The sequence below is a fragment of the Symphalangus syndactylus genome, chromosome 19 (assembly GCF_028878055.3).
Source record: "Symphalangus syndactylus isolate Jambi chromosome 19, NHGRI_mSymSyn1-v2.1_pri, whole genome shotgun sequence".
Classification (NCBI taxonomy): domain Eukaryota; kingdom Metazoa; phylum Chordata; class Mammalia; order Primates; family Hylobatidae; genus Symphalangus; species Symphalangus syndactylus.
Genome location: NC_072434.2, coordinates 80998035 through 81014657, shown reverse-complemented (window position 1 = coordinate 81014657; position 16623 = coordinate 80998035). Strand labels below are relative to the sequence as shown.

Here is a 16623-nt window from a genome sequence, read left to right as displayed (position 1 = left end):
ATATCTTCAGTTGCAGCAAAATAGCTTCTGAGGGCGAATTAACTTTTGTGAGAAACAGATCTGGTGCCACCCAAGTGGTTCCATTTTAAGCCCAGCAGAGTATGGCTGAAGAGTAATGAAACAGTGTCTCTTCAAAGTGGTTTTGAAGGCAGTTTGTGGGGAAATAGAGGAGCGTCCGTTTCCCTGAAGTCAGTAAGACACAAACACGGGTGATTGTTTGGATAAAGCCCTGTTTGGATAAGTCAAGGACCGTTTTTAAATGACTTCTTAGACTTGGGATCTGGGAGTAGATCTCGACCTACTCTAAAGTAGTATACTCTGTTCTGCCAGAAATCCTAACACACATTATCCTGAAATTATGCCTTCACAATTCCTAAGTACAGATTTGTTACCTTTTTCTTTTTCTACGTAGGATGCTATTTTAGAAGCAGACACTGAATTTTGGTTTTCAGTCTGTTGTGAGTTTAGTGTCCAGCATCAGATACAAAGCTTGATGAATATCCTCCAGTACTTACTGAAGCTGCCAGAGGAAAAAGAAGGTAAGCGTAGATTGGGTGTCACTTACTGTTCAATCTGAAAGCTAAAGAGAAACAGAAGAGAATGCAGGTTATCCTTAGTACATCTTCAGAAAGATTTTTAAAGTAAGTTAATCATTTTAATTTGATTGTGTAGTTTCTTGAATCCTAATGGAAAATAGTCAGAATTCCATTTGCCATTCCTCACACATTGTCTTTTATACCTCTGTGCCCTGTGCTGACATCTTGGCTGTGGAATGTTGCTGGTATCCAGGATGAGTTAGGTTCAAATGACAGTAAATGATCAGGACCTCATTGGCTGTCTCTCAGCTTCTCATTAAAATATCTGAAGACATTTACATGAAAAGAAAAAATGGTACCACAAGAGTGGCACCAAAATATTAAAATTGTACCATACAGCAGAGCCTTGAAGAAAATCCCACTAACCGCAGCACCACTGAGGCTGGCTTAGGAAAGGGTTGCTGAAGCCAGGTGTGACGGTGTCAGCCTGTGGTCCCAGCTACCCAGGAGAATGAGACAGGAGGATCACTTTAGCCCAGTTCAAGACCAGCCTGAGCAACAGTAAGACCCCGTCTCTAAAAAAAACTTTTTTTCATTAAGAAAGGGTTGACGTGTTGATAGTTCTTAGTTCTCTACAATTCAAAGCAGAACAACAAGGCACGTTAGAAAGAAGGTACTCTAAGAGCTCCGCAGAGACTGTTTTCTGTGTGGCCAGCCATTGGCCCTGTCATCCCTGTTTGGCGAGGCAGTAACTTGTCCCATCCTGCAGTCAGCTCAGGTTTGGCAGGGACAGACGAGGGAGGTCCCTGGAGAGTATGTGGTGTATGTGGTGATGTGGGTAAGGAAGTGTCTTAGCAGTAAGTCATTCTGTAGGATAGTGGTTTTTAACACTGCACTGCCAACCCCATTTACATTAGATACATTGAATAAAGAAGTCTCCATCTGCAGTTGGAAGTTCAAAGACTCCTTCCGTGATATGGTCTTCTTCCATTTGATTGTCCTGTTTCCCTGTTTTGTTTTTTGTCTTAAACACTCGCTTCTCAGGGCCATTGGGTACTTTCTTGGCAAATACACTCACGTTTTTCACTGATTTAGAAGAGAAGAAACTGGATGTAATAGATGAACAAATTTCTCTGTGAAAATGTTATCCCATTAACCATCCTTTACTTGAAGGGTCATATCTGTTAATTGTGTATGAAGGATTCGGGTGAAAATGAGTAAGGTCACTTGTTTTATTGCTGTTTCAGAAACCATTCCCAAAGCAGTGTCTAATAAGAGTGAATCACAAGAAGAAATGCTACAGGTTTTTAATGTAGAGACTCACACTAGCAAGCAACTGCGGCATTTTAAATTTTTGTCGGTGTCCTTCATGTCTCAGCTCCTGTCTTCCAATAATTTTCTGAAAAAGGTAATGTGTTCTTTAAATGTGTTTATAAAAAGGTATTCTGCTGTTTCCAAGGAACTGTTTTCAACCAGTAGAAGTAGCTTGGTAAATGGCTCATGAAAATGTGAGGCATGCCTTTAAAGATAATAGAAAAAGAAAGTACGTTTCACCATGAAAAGCTGTTCATCATGATCTACTGAGATTGAACATAAAGTAAACTCTATGACTCAGTGGTTTCATTCTTAAGTATTGTGTAACCACCAGAAGTTCATGAACCTGTACACCAAAAAAATCTACAAGAATGTTTATAATATTCATAACATTCTTCATGGTAGCACAAAACTGGTAACAACTCAAGTGTCTACCAGCCAAGTAGATAAATTGCCTGTATTTTATTTTATTTTTTGAGACATATCTCACTCTGTGTCCCAGGCTGAAGTGCAGTAGAGCGATCATGGCTCACTGCAACCTGGAACTCCTGGGCTCAAGCAATCCTCTTGCCTCAGCCTCCCAAGTAGCTGGGACTACAGGCGTGTGCCACCTACGTCTGGCTAATTTTAAAACTTTTTTTGTAGAGACGGGGTCTCACTCTGTTACCCAGGCTGATAGCAAATTCCTGGCCTCAAGCGATCCTCCCAACTCAAGTTCCCATAGTGCTGGGATTACAGGCATGAGCCACCATGCCCAGCTTTTCTTTACCTGGATATAGTGAGTTCTGCATATATGATTTGTGTACGTCTCTGTTTGTGTATTAAACTTGTTTAAACAGTGAGAGAAAAGGAAGGAAAGAAAGGAATATGACCAGGAATACAAAAATGGTTTGACATTAGAGTACTGTAAAGTTCATTAAGTCCTTATAATGCATTAACAGATGAAGAAGGGAAACCATATGATCATTTTACATGTTACAGTGAAATAATTCAGCAGATTCAATACTCATTCACAACTTAAGAGAAAAAGATCCTCGCTCATGCCTGTAATCCCAGCACTTTGGGAGGCCGAGGTGGGCGGATTGTGAGGTCAGGAGATCGAGACCATCCTGGCTAACATGGTCTCTACTAAAAAATACAAAAAATTAGCTGGGCGTGGTGGCAGGCGCCTATAGTCCCAGCTACTCGGGAGGCTGAGGAAGGAGAATGGCATGAACCCGGGAGGCGGAGCTTGCAGTGAGCCAAGATCGAGCCACTGCACTCCAGCCAACCTGGGCGACAGAGTGAGACTCTGTCTCAAAAAATAAGAAAAAAAAGGAAAAAAATCCTCTCAGCAGTGCAGGGTAGATGGGAATTACTTTGGCCTAATGAAGGTGACAATCTGAAGCTTGTGGTTTATATCATACCTAATGATGAAATATTAATGGTGTCCCTGCTACAGTCAGGGACAAGAATCTCCTCTGTCATTGTTTCTATTCAGGAAAAGAAATGAAGTGTAAGAATCAGGAAAGAAGAGAATCAGCAATTAGAACTAATAATGAGTTCAGTAAGCTTGCTTAAGAGAGATCAGTGTAGACACTATCTAGAGATCAGGGTGGGTTGTGATCTGTATCAAGCAGGCTGCCTGAACTAATTAGTCTCACACACTGTTATATAATATTATTATTCCTCAAATTAGAAAACAGAGTAGAAAAAAAGATTTCCTGTATAATAAAAACATAAACTTACAAGGTACCAAGAATAAGCCTGACAAAAATATGTGCACAAATATTATGGAAGAAATGTGCAAGATATGAAGGGACACAGAAGAAAACTTGGAAGAAATGGAGAGACACTGTGTTTACGCATATGAAGCCTCGCTATTTAAAGGTGGCAGATCTGCCCAGATTAGTCTAGAAACTCAGTGTGCTTTTTCAATTACATCATTTTAAGAAGTGATATTGATACATTGATACCAAACTGTAAGGGGCCAAGGACAGTGGTATGGTGCAGGAGTAATCAGATGGATCAATGTGACTGAACAGTAGGCCCAGAAACACATGCAGGCGTAAGAGGTGCAGCAGGTGATTTTACAAAACAGTTGGAGAGAATGGTCCAAGTGCTGGCCCTGGCATGATTTGTTTTCCATTTGGGGAAAAAGTCTGATGTCACACCTTATAGAAAAGACAACTTTAGTCAGAGTAAAACTTCACTGTAAAAAACAACAGTTCAAATGTTTAGAAGAAAATCAAGGACAACATGATTGTGACTGGAGGATAGGAAAGAATTTCTTTAAAATTTTGATTCAATAGAAGGCCACAGCCTGAGAGAAGATTATTGCTCTGCATAAATCAAAAAGCCTCAATTTCCATTCGAACAACTGGCAAAGAGTATGAATTCCCTGAAGAGGAATTACAGATGGCCAGTTACAATGTCATTTAGCCTCCAATAAGCAGGAAATGTGATTAAATGTGATACCCATCAAATTGGCAAAACTGTTGAAGTCGTTAGTACCAGGGATTGGGTACGTAGTGGCGGAAAGTGTGATTGTTCCAACCACTTTAGAAAGCAATTGGCAGGATCCCATGAGGTTGAAAGTTCCAGCAATTCCTGTGATCTGGTCACTCCCTTCCTTGGGCATATATGCTGTAAAAACTTGCCAAGATGCTCAAAGGGACATAAAAATGTTCTTCTCTAGCATTATTAGTAAAAGGGGGAAAAATGGACATAAACTAAACATCTAACAACAGAGGCAAATGGATAGATAAGTTGTATTTATAGAGGAATATCTTATGCAGTTGAAGGAACTAGAACATAAGTCACCATGCATAGATCTCAAAAATATGTTTCCAGAAAAACATGTTGTTCCATGATATGTACTGTTTGAAACATTTGGAAGCAGATTTGGGATGATGGTTGTGTTTGTGGGGCTTGGGGTAGAGGGAGAATAGGACCAAGGAGCAGTACGTGGGGGATTCCAGCTGCATCTGTAATGTTTAACTTCTCAACAAATTATGTGTGAGCTCACCAGATCAGCATGTCTTAGAATTTGGTAGTGGAAATTGAGTGTTGATTGCTGTATTTTTCTGAACCATTGTAGTACTTTTTAGATACTACCAGTAGAATGTAATTAAAATAAATTAAGAGAAATAGAGTTACTACAGTATAACGAGGATGATATGAACCTGATTAAATTGTAATGTCAGAAAACAGTTGCTGTTTAAGGTTTCAGTGAATGGTCCGAGTTTCGTTGAACTGACTTGAGATGACTTTTATTATCGACTTCCATACCGTGCTAATGACATCTTCTTTAAAAATTAGGTAGTTGAGAGTGGTGGTCCTGAGATTTTAAAAGGCCTTGAAGAGAGGTATGTTTACTTTTCTTTTTTTACTTTTTATTTGGAAATGACTTCAAACTTATAGAAAACCTGGAAAAATAGTACAGAAAATTCATATACTCTTTACAACCAGGTTCACCATTTGATAATACTTTCTGCCACATTTGCCTTAGCGTTCTCCCTATGTAGGGTTTTTTCTCTGAGCCATTTGAAAGTAAATCATATACATTATGTCTCTAAGAATAAGAGATGTTCTTATAAAACCACAGTACATTGATCAAATTCAGAAAATTTAACGTTGATCCAATCCAGTGATGTAATCTACAGTTCATACTCCAGTCTCCCTAATTATCCCAACACTGTCCTTTACACCGCATGTGTTTCTGCATCATGATCCATGTCACGTTTGTGTATCGTATTGAGTTGCCATATCTGTTTAGTGTCTTAATCTGGCCCTGATTTCTATGGGCTCATGAATTCTTTATTCCGTGGATTCTATTCCATGTGCTGCCATTATATATTTGGGTGCAGGAATTTTCCTTTCTCTCCCATGTCCTCAGGGGTTGCCTCCTGGCCTTGCTGTGTACCTCCTTTTCAGATGCATGGCGTTCCCAGGGCCACTGTCCTGCCCCGTCCACTGGAAAGTGCCTGCCCTGCAGGCAGGATTGTGAGCTGCTGAGTTCCAGTCCTGTGGGCTGACTTGTAGCGCTATGTGTAGGACTTTCGTTTTTGGAGCTGATTTTGTTTGAGCCCCCTTCTCCCCTCCTCTGCTGTGCCGTGTCAACTTCTGTCTCCACTCTTCCCTCTAGCTCCCCCTTCAGGCTGGCAGCAGTTGGGGGATCTCCAGTGGCAGTTGTGTTGGAATTTGGTGTGTGCTTTTCTAATTACAGGTTATTTGAAGTTTGTAGTCTTTTTTTTTGTCTCCTAATAATGTGAAAGAAGTGAGTTATATGTTCATTTGTATTAATATTTCTCTTTATACAAATGTGTGCGTGCGTGTGTGTGCATGTGTGTGTGCACACACATCTGCCGTTAACCTAGGAACACCCCACTTGGACAGCCCAGTGAGACCCACTGAGCATGAGCTAGATATGAGTGAGTTCCTTAAACACTTTCAGCATCTGTTGCTTATTCAGCACCTCACAGAGTCTGAGCGAGGATGATGCTTCTGCACAGAAGCGCCTAGTTACTTCTTGATGATCTCTGTCTATGGCAGTAATCCCTCGTTTCCTTTCTTTCCAAGTAGTTTTTGGAATAATTTAGTACAGAATTATTTAATTGCTCTTTCTACTTGAAACATTTAGCATAAGGTAGACATGAACAAGTTCTCTGAGTGCCTTCAGCTGCCGTTTGCTGAGTGAGGCTCCGTGTTTCAGGTTGCTGGAGACCGTTCTCGGCTATATCAATGCAGTTGCACAGTCCATGGAAAGGAACGCAGACAAACTCACTGTGAAGTTCTGGCGTGCCCTCCTTAGTAAAGCTTACGACCTGTTAGATAAGGTAGGTTTTCATTTCTCCCCGGAATTACTGTTTTGTTGCTGTTTTTAAAATTATTGTGAAATTATTTAAAGTTTTTAAGAATAAACTTAGCAATTCCTTTTATGAATATAATGAAGCTCAGATTTTTCTTAGAAAACAGTCTCTTGATGACTAGAAACAGATTCGTCTGGAAAAACTTGTTTCCTTACCAGTTATGAGAACGTGTACCTCATGTATTTTAATAATTAAGTCATGTCATATATAATGTTCTACTTTATTCAAGTGGAATAAAATAAAAATATGAAGTATATTACATACATATCACTGGCCTTGAAATTAGGATTGCTGATTCAAATCTAGCTAAATGATTTAGCTTCATGCCTTTGGCACTTCCTCCTGACATCAAGCTTTTGTTTTGTTTGATAATGTGTGGTTAGTAAGGCCTACCTGAAAGGTTATTTTAAGAATTAAATAAGAAAATGTGTGTGGAAGTGCCTGGTGCCTGGAGGTGTGCAGTGGACAGCAGTCTGTCTTAATTGAAGTTGATTTTTTTTTTATTTGTTTTTCTTTTCATGTTAAATATAAAATTTCTCTTTAGGTCAATGCCTTGCTGCCCACAGAGACATTCATTCCTGTGATCAGAGGGCTGGTGGGCAATCCCCTGCCATCTGTTCGCCGGAAAGCGCTGGACCTTTTGAATAACAAGCTACAGCAAAATATATCCTGGAAGAAGACAATAGTGAGTGAAGACCCAGGACACACCCATTTACTGTACTTTGCTTTATCAAAGAGCTGCCTTTAACTCCCTTCAATTTCTCTAGTGGTACAGTTTCAAATTGAAGTATATTATTATCTGAGTATAATACCATGACATGTTTTAAAATGTGATGTTAATTCTAATGGGAATATATGTGTGTTGTAAGAGCTCTTAGAATGGAATTTCAGCCTAGTGGAATTCTTGCTTACTACAGAGCTTACGTGGCCTTAGCCTTAACATAATTCTAAGTCCCTTTTACTCCAAATCAGTGGGTGCTTTGTATAAGTGAAAAACTGGTTAGAACATGCACATTGCTTAGCATGACTGTGTGACTCAGGACCCCCAAGTCTGATTTCCATTTAGACAATCTCAAGCTGTGACAATGGGAAAATGGACAAATGTTTTTTGCAGCTTTAATGATTTGGAGATTCTGGCTGTCCCCTTCAGGTTACCCGTTTCCTAAAACTGGTTCCAGACCTTTTGGCCATTGTGCAGCGTAAGAAAAAGGAAGGGGAAGAAGAACAAGCAATCAACAGACAGACAGCGTTGTATACCTTAAAGCTTTTATGCAAGAATTTTGGTGCAGAAAATCCAGATCCTTTTGTCCCAGTGCTGAGCACTGCTGTGAAACTGATTGCTCCAGAGAGAAAGGAGGAGAAGAATGTCCTGGGAAGCACGCTGCTGTGCATAGCAGAGGTGACCTCCACCCTGGAGGCGCTAGCCATCCCCCAGCTTCCCAGGTATGCGGCCGGAGACTTGGAACAGAAGCTGTTACCGCCTGGCACACATTGAAAAATGACACTTTGGTGACTTTTTCCTCTGAGTAGACGTTGCATAAAATTGGATTTGTGGAAGAATTGATCTTGTAGGGTGTGGTGGCTCACGGCTATGATCCCAGCACTTTGGGAGGCCAAGGCAGGGAGATCATTTGAGCCCAGGAGTTTGAGGCTGCAGTGAGCTATGACTGCACCACTGCACTGTAGCCTGGGCAACAGAGTGAGACCCTGTCTCTTAAAAAAATAATAATAAAAATAATTAATCTTCAAACAGAAAGACACAGCCTTCCCATTTATCTTCAGATGCACTGCTTTGCAATGTTAATCGTCCCCCATTCTTCCTTCGTTTTGTCTAGTATAGTCAAAAAGCAGTGGGTGAAGGTTCTTGGCAGAGGGGCCCACCCAGTTAGCCAAGGCCAAAGCTGCCTTCTGCTGCCAAATTTGGAAATTAGAAGCCCCTGGCTGTGGTAGTTCCTTACTGTACAGCCAGTATGTTCCTTAACCTGTTAGAGCATTGCTGTCTATAAAACAGAGACAGTATCTACCTCATAGGATTTCTGTAAGGCAGTGCTTGCAAGGAGTTTTGCATAGTGCCTGACACATAATAAGTGTTCAATTAATGAAAGACATTGTTATTTTTTAAATTACTTTTGTGTCCGTACTGTTAGCACTGGGAGATTTCTTGTGCTTAGCCACATAAAATGTGTAGACAGCGCTTTTTAGGCTATGAAGCAGATAGCGATATAATAGGCACAGTTTGTTGGTTTTTTTTCATAATGCCCTCTACTCCATTCCCTAGCCTCTGTTTCCACTTCAAGTTCTTCTAAAGCTCCTACTCTGTTTCTAGCCTGATGCCATCGTTGCTGACAACAATGAAGAACACCAGCGAGCTGGTCTCCAGCGAGGTCTACCTGCTCAGTGCCTTGGCCGCTCTGCAGAAGGTTGTGGAGACTCTCCCGCACTTCATCAGCCCCTATCTGGAAGGCATTCTCTCCCAGGTGAGCCACGATGGCCACGACACGCTACGCGGGGTGGCTAGGGAAAGTAAAAGATCACAAATGTAGTGATTTTGTTTTTTTCTTTAAGAGTTAGTTTCTGTTTGACAGAAAGGAGTCTTATTTCTGAAGAGATGTGCTTGCTTTTATTAAATGTGTACTTTTTCTCTTCCATCATCCTTGCTACTTAATCTTGAAATTGATATGGGGGTCACTTTTTAGCGAGATGCTTCTCTTCTTTAATTGTGCGGAATGTATTCTGGGTTTTTTTTCTTCTGTGAGATCTTTGGAGTTGTGCTGGTAGAGCCGCCTCTTGTTACTTCTGGAAATTGGTGGGCCCTGTTTCTGCTGTGAGAGGTTTAATCCTAAGGCATCTTGCAAAGCAGAATTTTTGTATTGCACATCAGCGGTTTCCTGTCAACACACTAGGGGCCAGTGGTATTTCTGATTGAAAATGCTCAAGAATGTTGAGCCCTGGCTGTTCCATTGTGTTGATCATTTGCCATTTACAAGGTTAGGAGCCTTCATTACCATGGGGCAAATGATTAAACTGCTTCACTTACACCACAGCCAGGGCTTAAAAGTAGCCTTCTCACAGAAAGGGGCCTGCGCTCTGAGGAGCTTTCTCAGTTTTTTAGCAACTTGACCCTTGCTGTGGTCCCTTGCATTCCTGTCCTCTAAGAAAACCATCTGTCTGGGTGCTCTGTATGCGGCTGCGTCTACCATTGGCCTTCATCCCTGATCGCAAGTTGGGCAAGAGGTGTCTGCCCAATTTTATCCACTGACGTTTAGGGCTGACTTTAAAAGGAGCTCTGTGTGTAGTTAAAAAGTGCTAAGCATTTTCCAAACACTAGTACGTCATCATGAAGCCTTTCTGGAAGTGTGTGTTTGTCAGTGAGGATCTGCAGTGGCCCTGATCACTTTTTTTATATTCCTTTAGGTGATTCAATTGGAGAAAATCACTAGTGAAATGGGTTCTGCCTCACAGGCTAATATCCGTCTCACATCTCTTAAAAAGACACTGGCTACCACACTTGCACCCCGAGTCCTGTTGCCCGCCATCAAAAAAACTTACAAGCAGATTGAGAAGAACTGGAAGGTTAGATCATATTGGGTATTAAGACTTTGGAGAAGGGAGAGGTGGTACTGAAATGTGTAAACTTTGACTTAAAGAATATATTTATTTAATTTGTAAAAATACACACTGCTGAACTCTAGGAATCATTTGAAAATGGCACATCTCTTTACTGTGTTATTGGTAGAATCACATGGGTCCGTTTATGAGCATCTTGCAAGAGCATATTGGGGTGATGAGGAAGGAAGAGCTCACCTCCCATCAGTCTCAGCTAACCGCCTTTTTCCTGGAGGCCCTGGACTTCCGAGCCCAGCACTCTGAGGTAAGCTCAGGTTCACTCCTCCAATTCCTAATGCTGTTATCCACCTATTGAAGAATCCGAGAACAATCTAGCTGTGTAACAGTGGTACTTGCCAAAATAATTTACAGTCAGATATCAGCACTCTAATAAATGGGCTCTTCTGTTTTCAGAACGATCTGGAGGAAGTTGGAAAAACAGAAAATTGTATCATTGACTGTCTAGTAGCCATGGTTGTCAAACTTTCCGAGGTCACATTCAGGCCCCTGTTCTTCAAGGTGACGCTTTCTTCCTCTTCCTCTCTTTTGTGCTCAGATTTAAGTGACAAGATGTCGAAGAAACTAATACTCTCTTATCCTTTTAGCTGTTTGATTGGGCTAAAACCGAAGATGCCCCAAAGGACAGGTTGTTGACATTTTACAACTTGGCAGATTGCATTGCCGAAAAGCTGAAAGGGCTTTTTACTCTGTTTGCTGGCCACTTGGTGAAGCCTTTTGCTGACACTTTGAACCAGGTGAACATCTCCAAAACAGGTGGGTAGTTGCTTCAGTTCAGCTGTCACCCTTGCCCTGTGTGCCTTATACAAGGTACCAGTAAGACACAACCTAGTGCTTGCAAGCAAGATTTTAGAGGTTCTTAAGTTCTAAGCTAAGGAGGGTGAATTTTTTACTTCATTGTTGTCAGACAGTGAAGTGTTGTTTTAGCATAATGAGCAAATGTTACAAGTCAGCTCACTTGGGAGAAAGAATAAAATAAATGGCCATTACTGTCAGTTACTGGAAGTAACTTTAAAACATAAAAATTAAGATTAGTTTATTCTCTAATGCTAATACATGACCCACTTGACAGTTGAGGGAATTTAACTTGCCAAAGTGAGTGTTAGAATCTTAACTCCAAAAGAAGGAATCATTCTTCGATAGACCATCCATTCTGTGTTCTATCTTCATCCTGATTATGATTTGTAGATCATTTTAGACTCTTCTGATTATAGTTATTTTAATAGTGATTTCAATGTAAACATTGGAGATTAAATGGTTAAGTTCAGTGTTTTTTCATTTTTACTCTTCCCACATCTACAGATGAAGCATTTTTTGACTCTGAAAATGACCCTGAAAAGTGCTGCTTGCTGTTGCAGTTTATTTTGAACTGTTTATACAAAATCTTCCTTTTTGATACCCAGCATTTTATAAGTAAAGAGAGAGCAGAAGCCTTGATGATGCCTCTGGTGGATCAGGTAACCAAACAGAATCATCTTTCGTTACTGAGGAAGCCATCACTGTTTGAGCTTGGCAGGTTTTAGATCTGCTCAAATGACAGCTTGCTGGGCTTTTTTCTTTGTAAGGTGTTTTTTTTTTTTTTTTTGGTCTTTTTAATGAAATGTTTTATTTGAAAATTGTTTTTTCAAAGATGTAACTTCATTGTGGAATTTGAGTTGTTTTGTTTTGTTGTTTTGAGACAGGGTCTTGCTCTGTCACCCAGGCTGGAGTGCAGTGGTACAATCTCAGCTCACTGCAACCTCCATCTCCCGGGTTCAAGCAGTTCTTGTGCCTCAGCCTCCCGAATAGCTGGGATCACAGGCGCCCGCCTCCACACCTGGCTAATTTTTGTATTTTTAGTAGGGATGGGGGTTTTGCCATGTTGGCCAGGCTGGTCTTGAACTCCTGACCTCAAGTGATCTGCCCACCTTGGCCTCCCAAACTGCTGGGATTACAGGCGTGAGCCACCATGCCTGGCCCTGAGTTATTTTTTATTTTTTGTTTTTTAAACTGCTCAAAAGAGAGACATGATATAAGGTGTCATGGTTAATGTATTCATTTGTTTTAACTGGGCCTCACTGAGAACGTGTCAGAGCATGGCTGCCTCCTGGAGGAAAGAGCTCCTCTAAGATGCTCTGCTGCAGAGAAAGGGGCAATGATAAAGGGTATGAGATTCCATTTGAGTTTGAGAAGGCAATACATTTGCCCTAGAGAGTATTAGAATAATGCCTGGTTTTTGAACCTGCTAATATCATGAGAGATGGTAAAATATTTATATGTTGGGTATTTTTTCAAACAGAAGAAAGAAATGAGACTTGTTGTTCAAAGTCTTTGTCTTATTCTTCCTAGCTGGAAAACAGGCTTGGGGGAGAAGAGAAATTCCAGGAACGGGTGACAAAGCACCTGATACCATGCATCGCACAGTTTTCAGTGGCCATGGCGGATGACTGTCTTTGGAAACCACTGAACTACCAGATTCTGCTAAAGACGAGAGACTCCTCGCCTAAGGTTAGGAACTGGGTGACAAGTACTGAAACTGCATCTTTTCACTGCACAACCTAAACAGCCTGTAGGTGGTCACAGATGTAGGCCCCTGGTAAACTGGCAGGGAAGAACATTGCTATTTGTCATCCAGTACTAGAAGTCTGGTCTTTTGTATTAGGCAGAAATTTGTCCCTAAGAAAATTTTGTTTTTTACTTATAGGCTATTTGTAAAGAATAGCAATGCCCTATCCCCACCCCAATGGTGCGTTGGGCAGAAGTACTAAAATACTTTTTAAATACTTTTAAATAACAAAGACTTGAAGTAATTCCTTGTTTTTTAGGTGCCATTGAAATGTCATTGTGCTCCAGAGAGAAATGCATTGAATTTATCCACAGAATAGTCTTTTGAGTTAGAGCAATACATTCTGTTGTTTATAGATACTAGGCTTATGATCTTGTTGAGTAAGTGGTGGCAGTGGAAATAAAACATGGGTAGGTTGAGTGGAAGTCAAAATTCCACACCCAAGTGATACGAATTTCAAACGGTTTTAGCAATGAGTCACCATTTCTCAAACTAATGATTGTATTAGAACTTTACTGGCTATAACAGACCAAAGCAGAATTTTATTAATAGGATTTATTAGTTCAAATTCTTTATTAGGATATGCTAACAATGAGACTATTTTGATGAACCCCCATATTTTAAACCATAGGTTTTTATACAAGTAGTAGCATCAAATTTATTGTAATATTTTACTTTGCACAAATCAAGGAAATTCTGATGGAATCTAGGTAGTTACAAATGGTTTTTTAATAATTCACTTTGTACTATCCAGATATTCTTTAATTAAAATATCCAAAATTAGAAGACCAGTAGGGCTTTTGTTTCAAAAGCTAACAATACCCAACTACTGCTTGCTCTCCTTATCATAGACAAGGCGGTGAGGAACACCTAGACGTTTTTAAAGCCCCGAAACTAGGATATTGTGACACAGTGTGACACTGAATTATTTTTTATTCAGTGCTGAGATGGGAGTTTATCCCAAGCAAGTGTCCTGGCCCCTCATACAACTATAGTGGTGACGAGTCAGGGGCTGTGGGTGAGGAGACCTGCCAGAGGTGGCTGGAGGCACTTTATTGGCAGCCTGGCGGGCTGGCGAGCTCCAGTGAAAATCTGGCGACACACTTGAGTTTGCATGTGGCATTTTATTTTATTGGTTTTTTTTTTTAAAGGAAGAGATTATAAAAAGACATTTCACATTAAAGATTTGCAGTCGTGGGACACAGTTTGGAAAACACTGATTTATAAGGTTGCGCATATTACAAACAGCTCCCAAATGGTGAAACTGGTATTCTAAGATGAAAGCTGAATGAACATAATGAAGTGAATAAACGCATGTGAACTAATGTTTAAAAAGTTAGAGCTTGTCTCAAGTCAGTACAGCTCTTAAGATAATAAATACAGTAACACTAGTTTTTATTTCTTTGCTCTTTTATCCCTTTCAGGTTCGATTTGCTGCTTTGATTACTGTGTTAGCACTGGCTGAAAAACTAAAAGAGAATTATATTGTCTTGCTACCAGAATCCATTCCTTTCTTAGCAGAGTTGATGGAAGGTAATTCTCAAACTATTCCCAACTATTAAACAGTTAAGGAATAATTCAGTAAAATTCTGTGAAAATGTGTCCAATGATAATGCGGATTTGGATATAATGTGACTAGCAGTTGATCCAGTCCTCATATAGGCGGCTCCAGTCTCAAATACAGGCAGGCTCAAGCTCCTGTTTTGAGTTGGGTGGAGGGAGCGAGTTGCGAAGTGACCACCTCCAGATCATTTGAGAGTCTGTTTAGTGTAATCTTCACTGTCTTTACTTTTGTGGTGTTTTAATCTTCACTGTCTTTACTTTTGTGGTGTTTTGTGATCATACAAGCAGATTACAGTAGTGTTTTTAATTAACCTCATACATTTATATGATTGACGTTTTGGTCCCCAGATGGGAGGTTATTGTATGGAAATGCCTAGTGGCATTAAGGATGCAGTAGGATGTCCACTTTTAGTAGCAACCGATGTTCATTCACTACTCCATGTTAGGTGCTTTACATGGATTATCTCAATTAAAAATCACAACATTTTATCTGTTTTACAAAGGAAGAAACTAGAGGCTTAAAAGGTTTCGGTTATTTGACAAAGATCACAAGCTAGTGAGTGTAACATGGGGAGCTGTGACAGTTCTGGAACATAGAGTCTTAGGCCCAGGAAATAACAGTAAATGTTATTATTAAGGGAGGGGTGGTGGAGCAAGTAGATCAGTCCTTTACTGATTCATTGCTTATCTAAGCTACAAAAGTACATTCTCCTTTGTTTCTTAGCTCTTGGAAGGGAGAAGTGTGAGCTACTGAAGGGGTGGCATCCCTAGGAAGTTTGAGTTTTGGGGATTCTTATTCAGCTTCCAGTGTAAGCCTGTGAGCAGGGAATGAAGGCGGAAGGAGCGGTGTGGAGGGAAGTGGTCCGTGGCGCCTCTTGCTTTGTTAATGTGCTTCATTTCACTCTTTTGATTGAATGATTGCCAGAAAATGCAAGGCATTAAGAATTAAACTAATGAGAACCGAGGCAGGTGGACTGACTCAGATTTTAATCTTGATTTTTTTTTTTTAGATGAATGTGAAGAAGTAGAACATCAGTGCCAAAAGACAATTCAGCAACTGGAAACTGTCCTGGGAGAGCCACTCCAGAGCTATTTCTAAGACTTTCTGTGGTGTTTCATACTCTACTCACAGTTCAGACTCGTTTTTCGTATTTTTATTTTTGGGTGTTGGGTGCCATGTTAATTTTGGTGCCTTAATACACCTACATGGATTACTTACAAATGTTTGATCACTTCTTTACAAAATTCCCACCTGGTTTGTGCTGCCACATAAGCCTCTCCTGCCTATTGTATACAGCTGCAGAAAGAGTAAATGATACATGGTATTTTTATACAGACTGCTGTGTTTGTTTAAACATTTATTATTCTCTTCCTGATTGATGGTAATAATATTAGACTTGTTAATTTTAGCACCCAAAGCTGATGCCTCATTTGCACTGTAAGCCTTAACTCTTCTGTACAGCAATATCTTAATATACATGGTATCCATGTTGCACATTTCACTCAAAGTTGCTCTATTTCAAGAAAATGAAGTTATTTAGCAATCAACAGAAATACATTTGACCGTAAAGCCTACTTTTCATTTTGGGTAGGCGAACGGCAGCCTTCATTTCTTTGTTGTGCCTATAAAAAGAAGTGGTTCTGGAATGCTTTTTTTTAACCCAGGAGTGTGACTCACCTTTATCCTTTGTTCTTTTTGGGAAACGGGAGAGATGAAGGCAATACGCTGCTTCTAAAACAGCTCACACCTGGCTGCTCACACAGAGGGCCCAGAAACACTGGGTGGCACGAGGAAGCTCCTCCAGGATTAAGAATGAACCCAGTTCCATTGGTGGTTAACTAAGAATTACTTGTCTAACAAAGTAAGTATCAGTAGATTTTTTTCAATGCTTTGAAGTGCCCTAATCTCTAATACTGGGTCATGGTAAAGTTGGAAAGTGAGGGCTCAAATAAAATTAAATCTGCCCCCATTTTAAAGGCATCTAAGAACAATCCCGTAGAATGTTCACATTGAGTTTAAAAGCCTTTGAAACGAATATAGAAGTTTAATGCAGAAATGTGGCAAGCAAAAGGCCAACTTGCAGTTTAGAGACAGAGCTTGCTAGTATAGAAGTGTGTATTTCTAAGAAATGTCTCAGTAAAATTCATTAATAAATACTAATAGCTTTTTAAATTTTTTTACTCCATGTAA

The 16623-nt window shown here is 40.2% G+C and overlaps 1 protein-coding gene across 2 annotated transcripts in view; it reads left to right on the top strand.

The window, feature by feature from the left end:
* HEATR1 (HEAT repeat containing 1) overlaps window positions 1-15769 on the top strand; it is a 53769-nt gene extending 38000 nt beyond the window's left edge. Inside the window, exons 31-45 of one of the 2 annotated variants that reach the window (XM_055234422.2) lie at window positions 413-539; window positions 1784-1944; window positions 5151-5197; window positions 6544-6667; window positions 7245-7385; window positions 7851-8143; window positions 9027-9177; window positions 10115-10273; window positions 10437-10571; window positions 10721-10825; window positions 10912-11080; window positions 11627-11781; window positions 12653-12811; window positions 14294-14402; window positions 15443-15769. In XM_055234422.2, coding sequence (XP_055090397.1) covers window positions 413-539; window positions 1784-1944; window positions 5151-5197; window positions 6544-6667; window positions 7245-7385; window positions 7851-8143; window positions 9027-9177; window positions 10115-10273; window positions 10437-10571; window positions 10721-10825; window positions 10912-11080; window positions 11627-11781; window positions 12653-12811; window positions 14294-14402; window positions 15443-15531 — 2124 coding nt within the window. In that variant the 3' untranslated portion in view covers window positions 15532-15769. Of the gene's footprint in view, window positions 1-412; window positions 540-1783; window positions 1945-5150; window positions 5198-6543; window positions 6668-7244; window positions 7386-7850; window positions 8144-9026; window positions 9178-10114; window positions 10274-10436; window positions 10572-10720; window positions 10826-10911; window positions 11081-11626; window positions 11782-12652; window positions 12812-14293; window positions 14403-15442 lie in introns of those variants that run through there. The other variant, XM_063613429.1, reaches the window with a different exon arrangement.
* The last annotated feature ends 854 nt before the right edge of the window (window positions 15770-16623 follow it).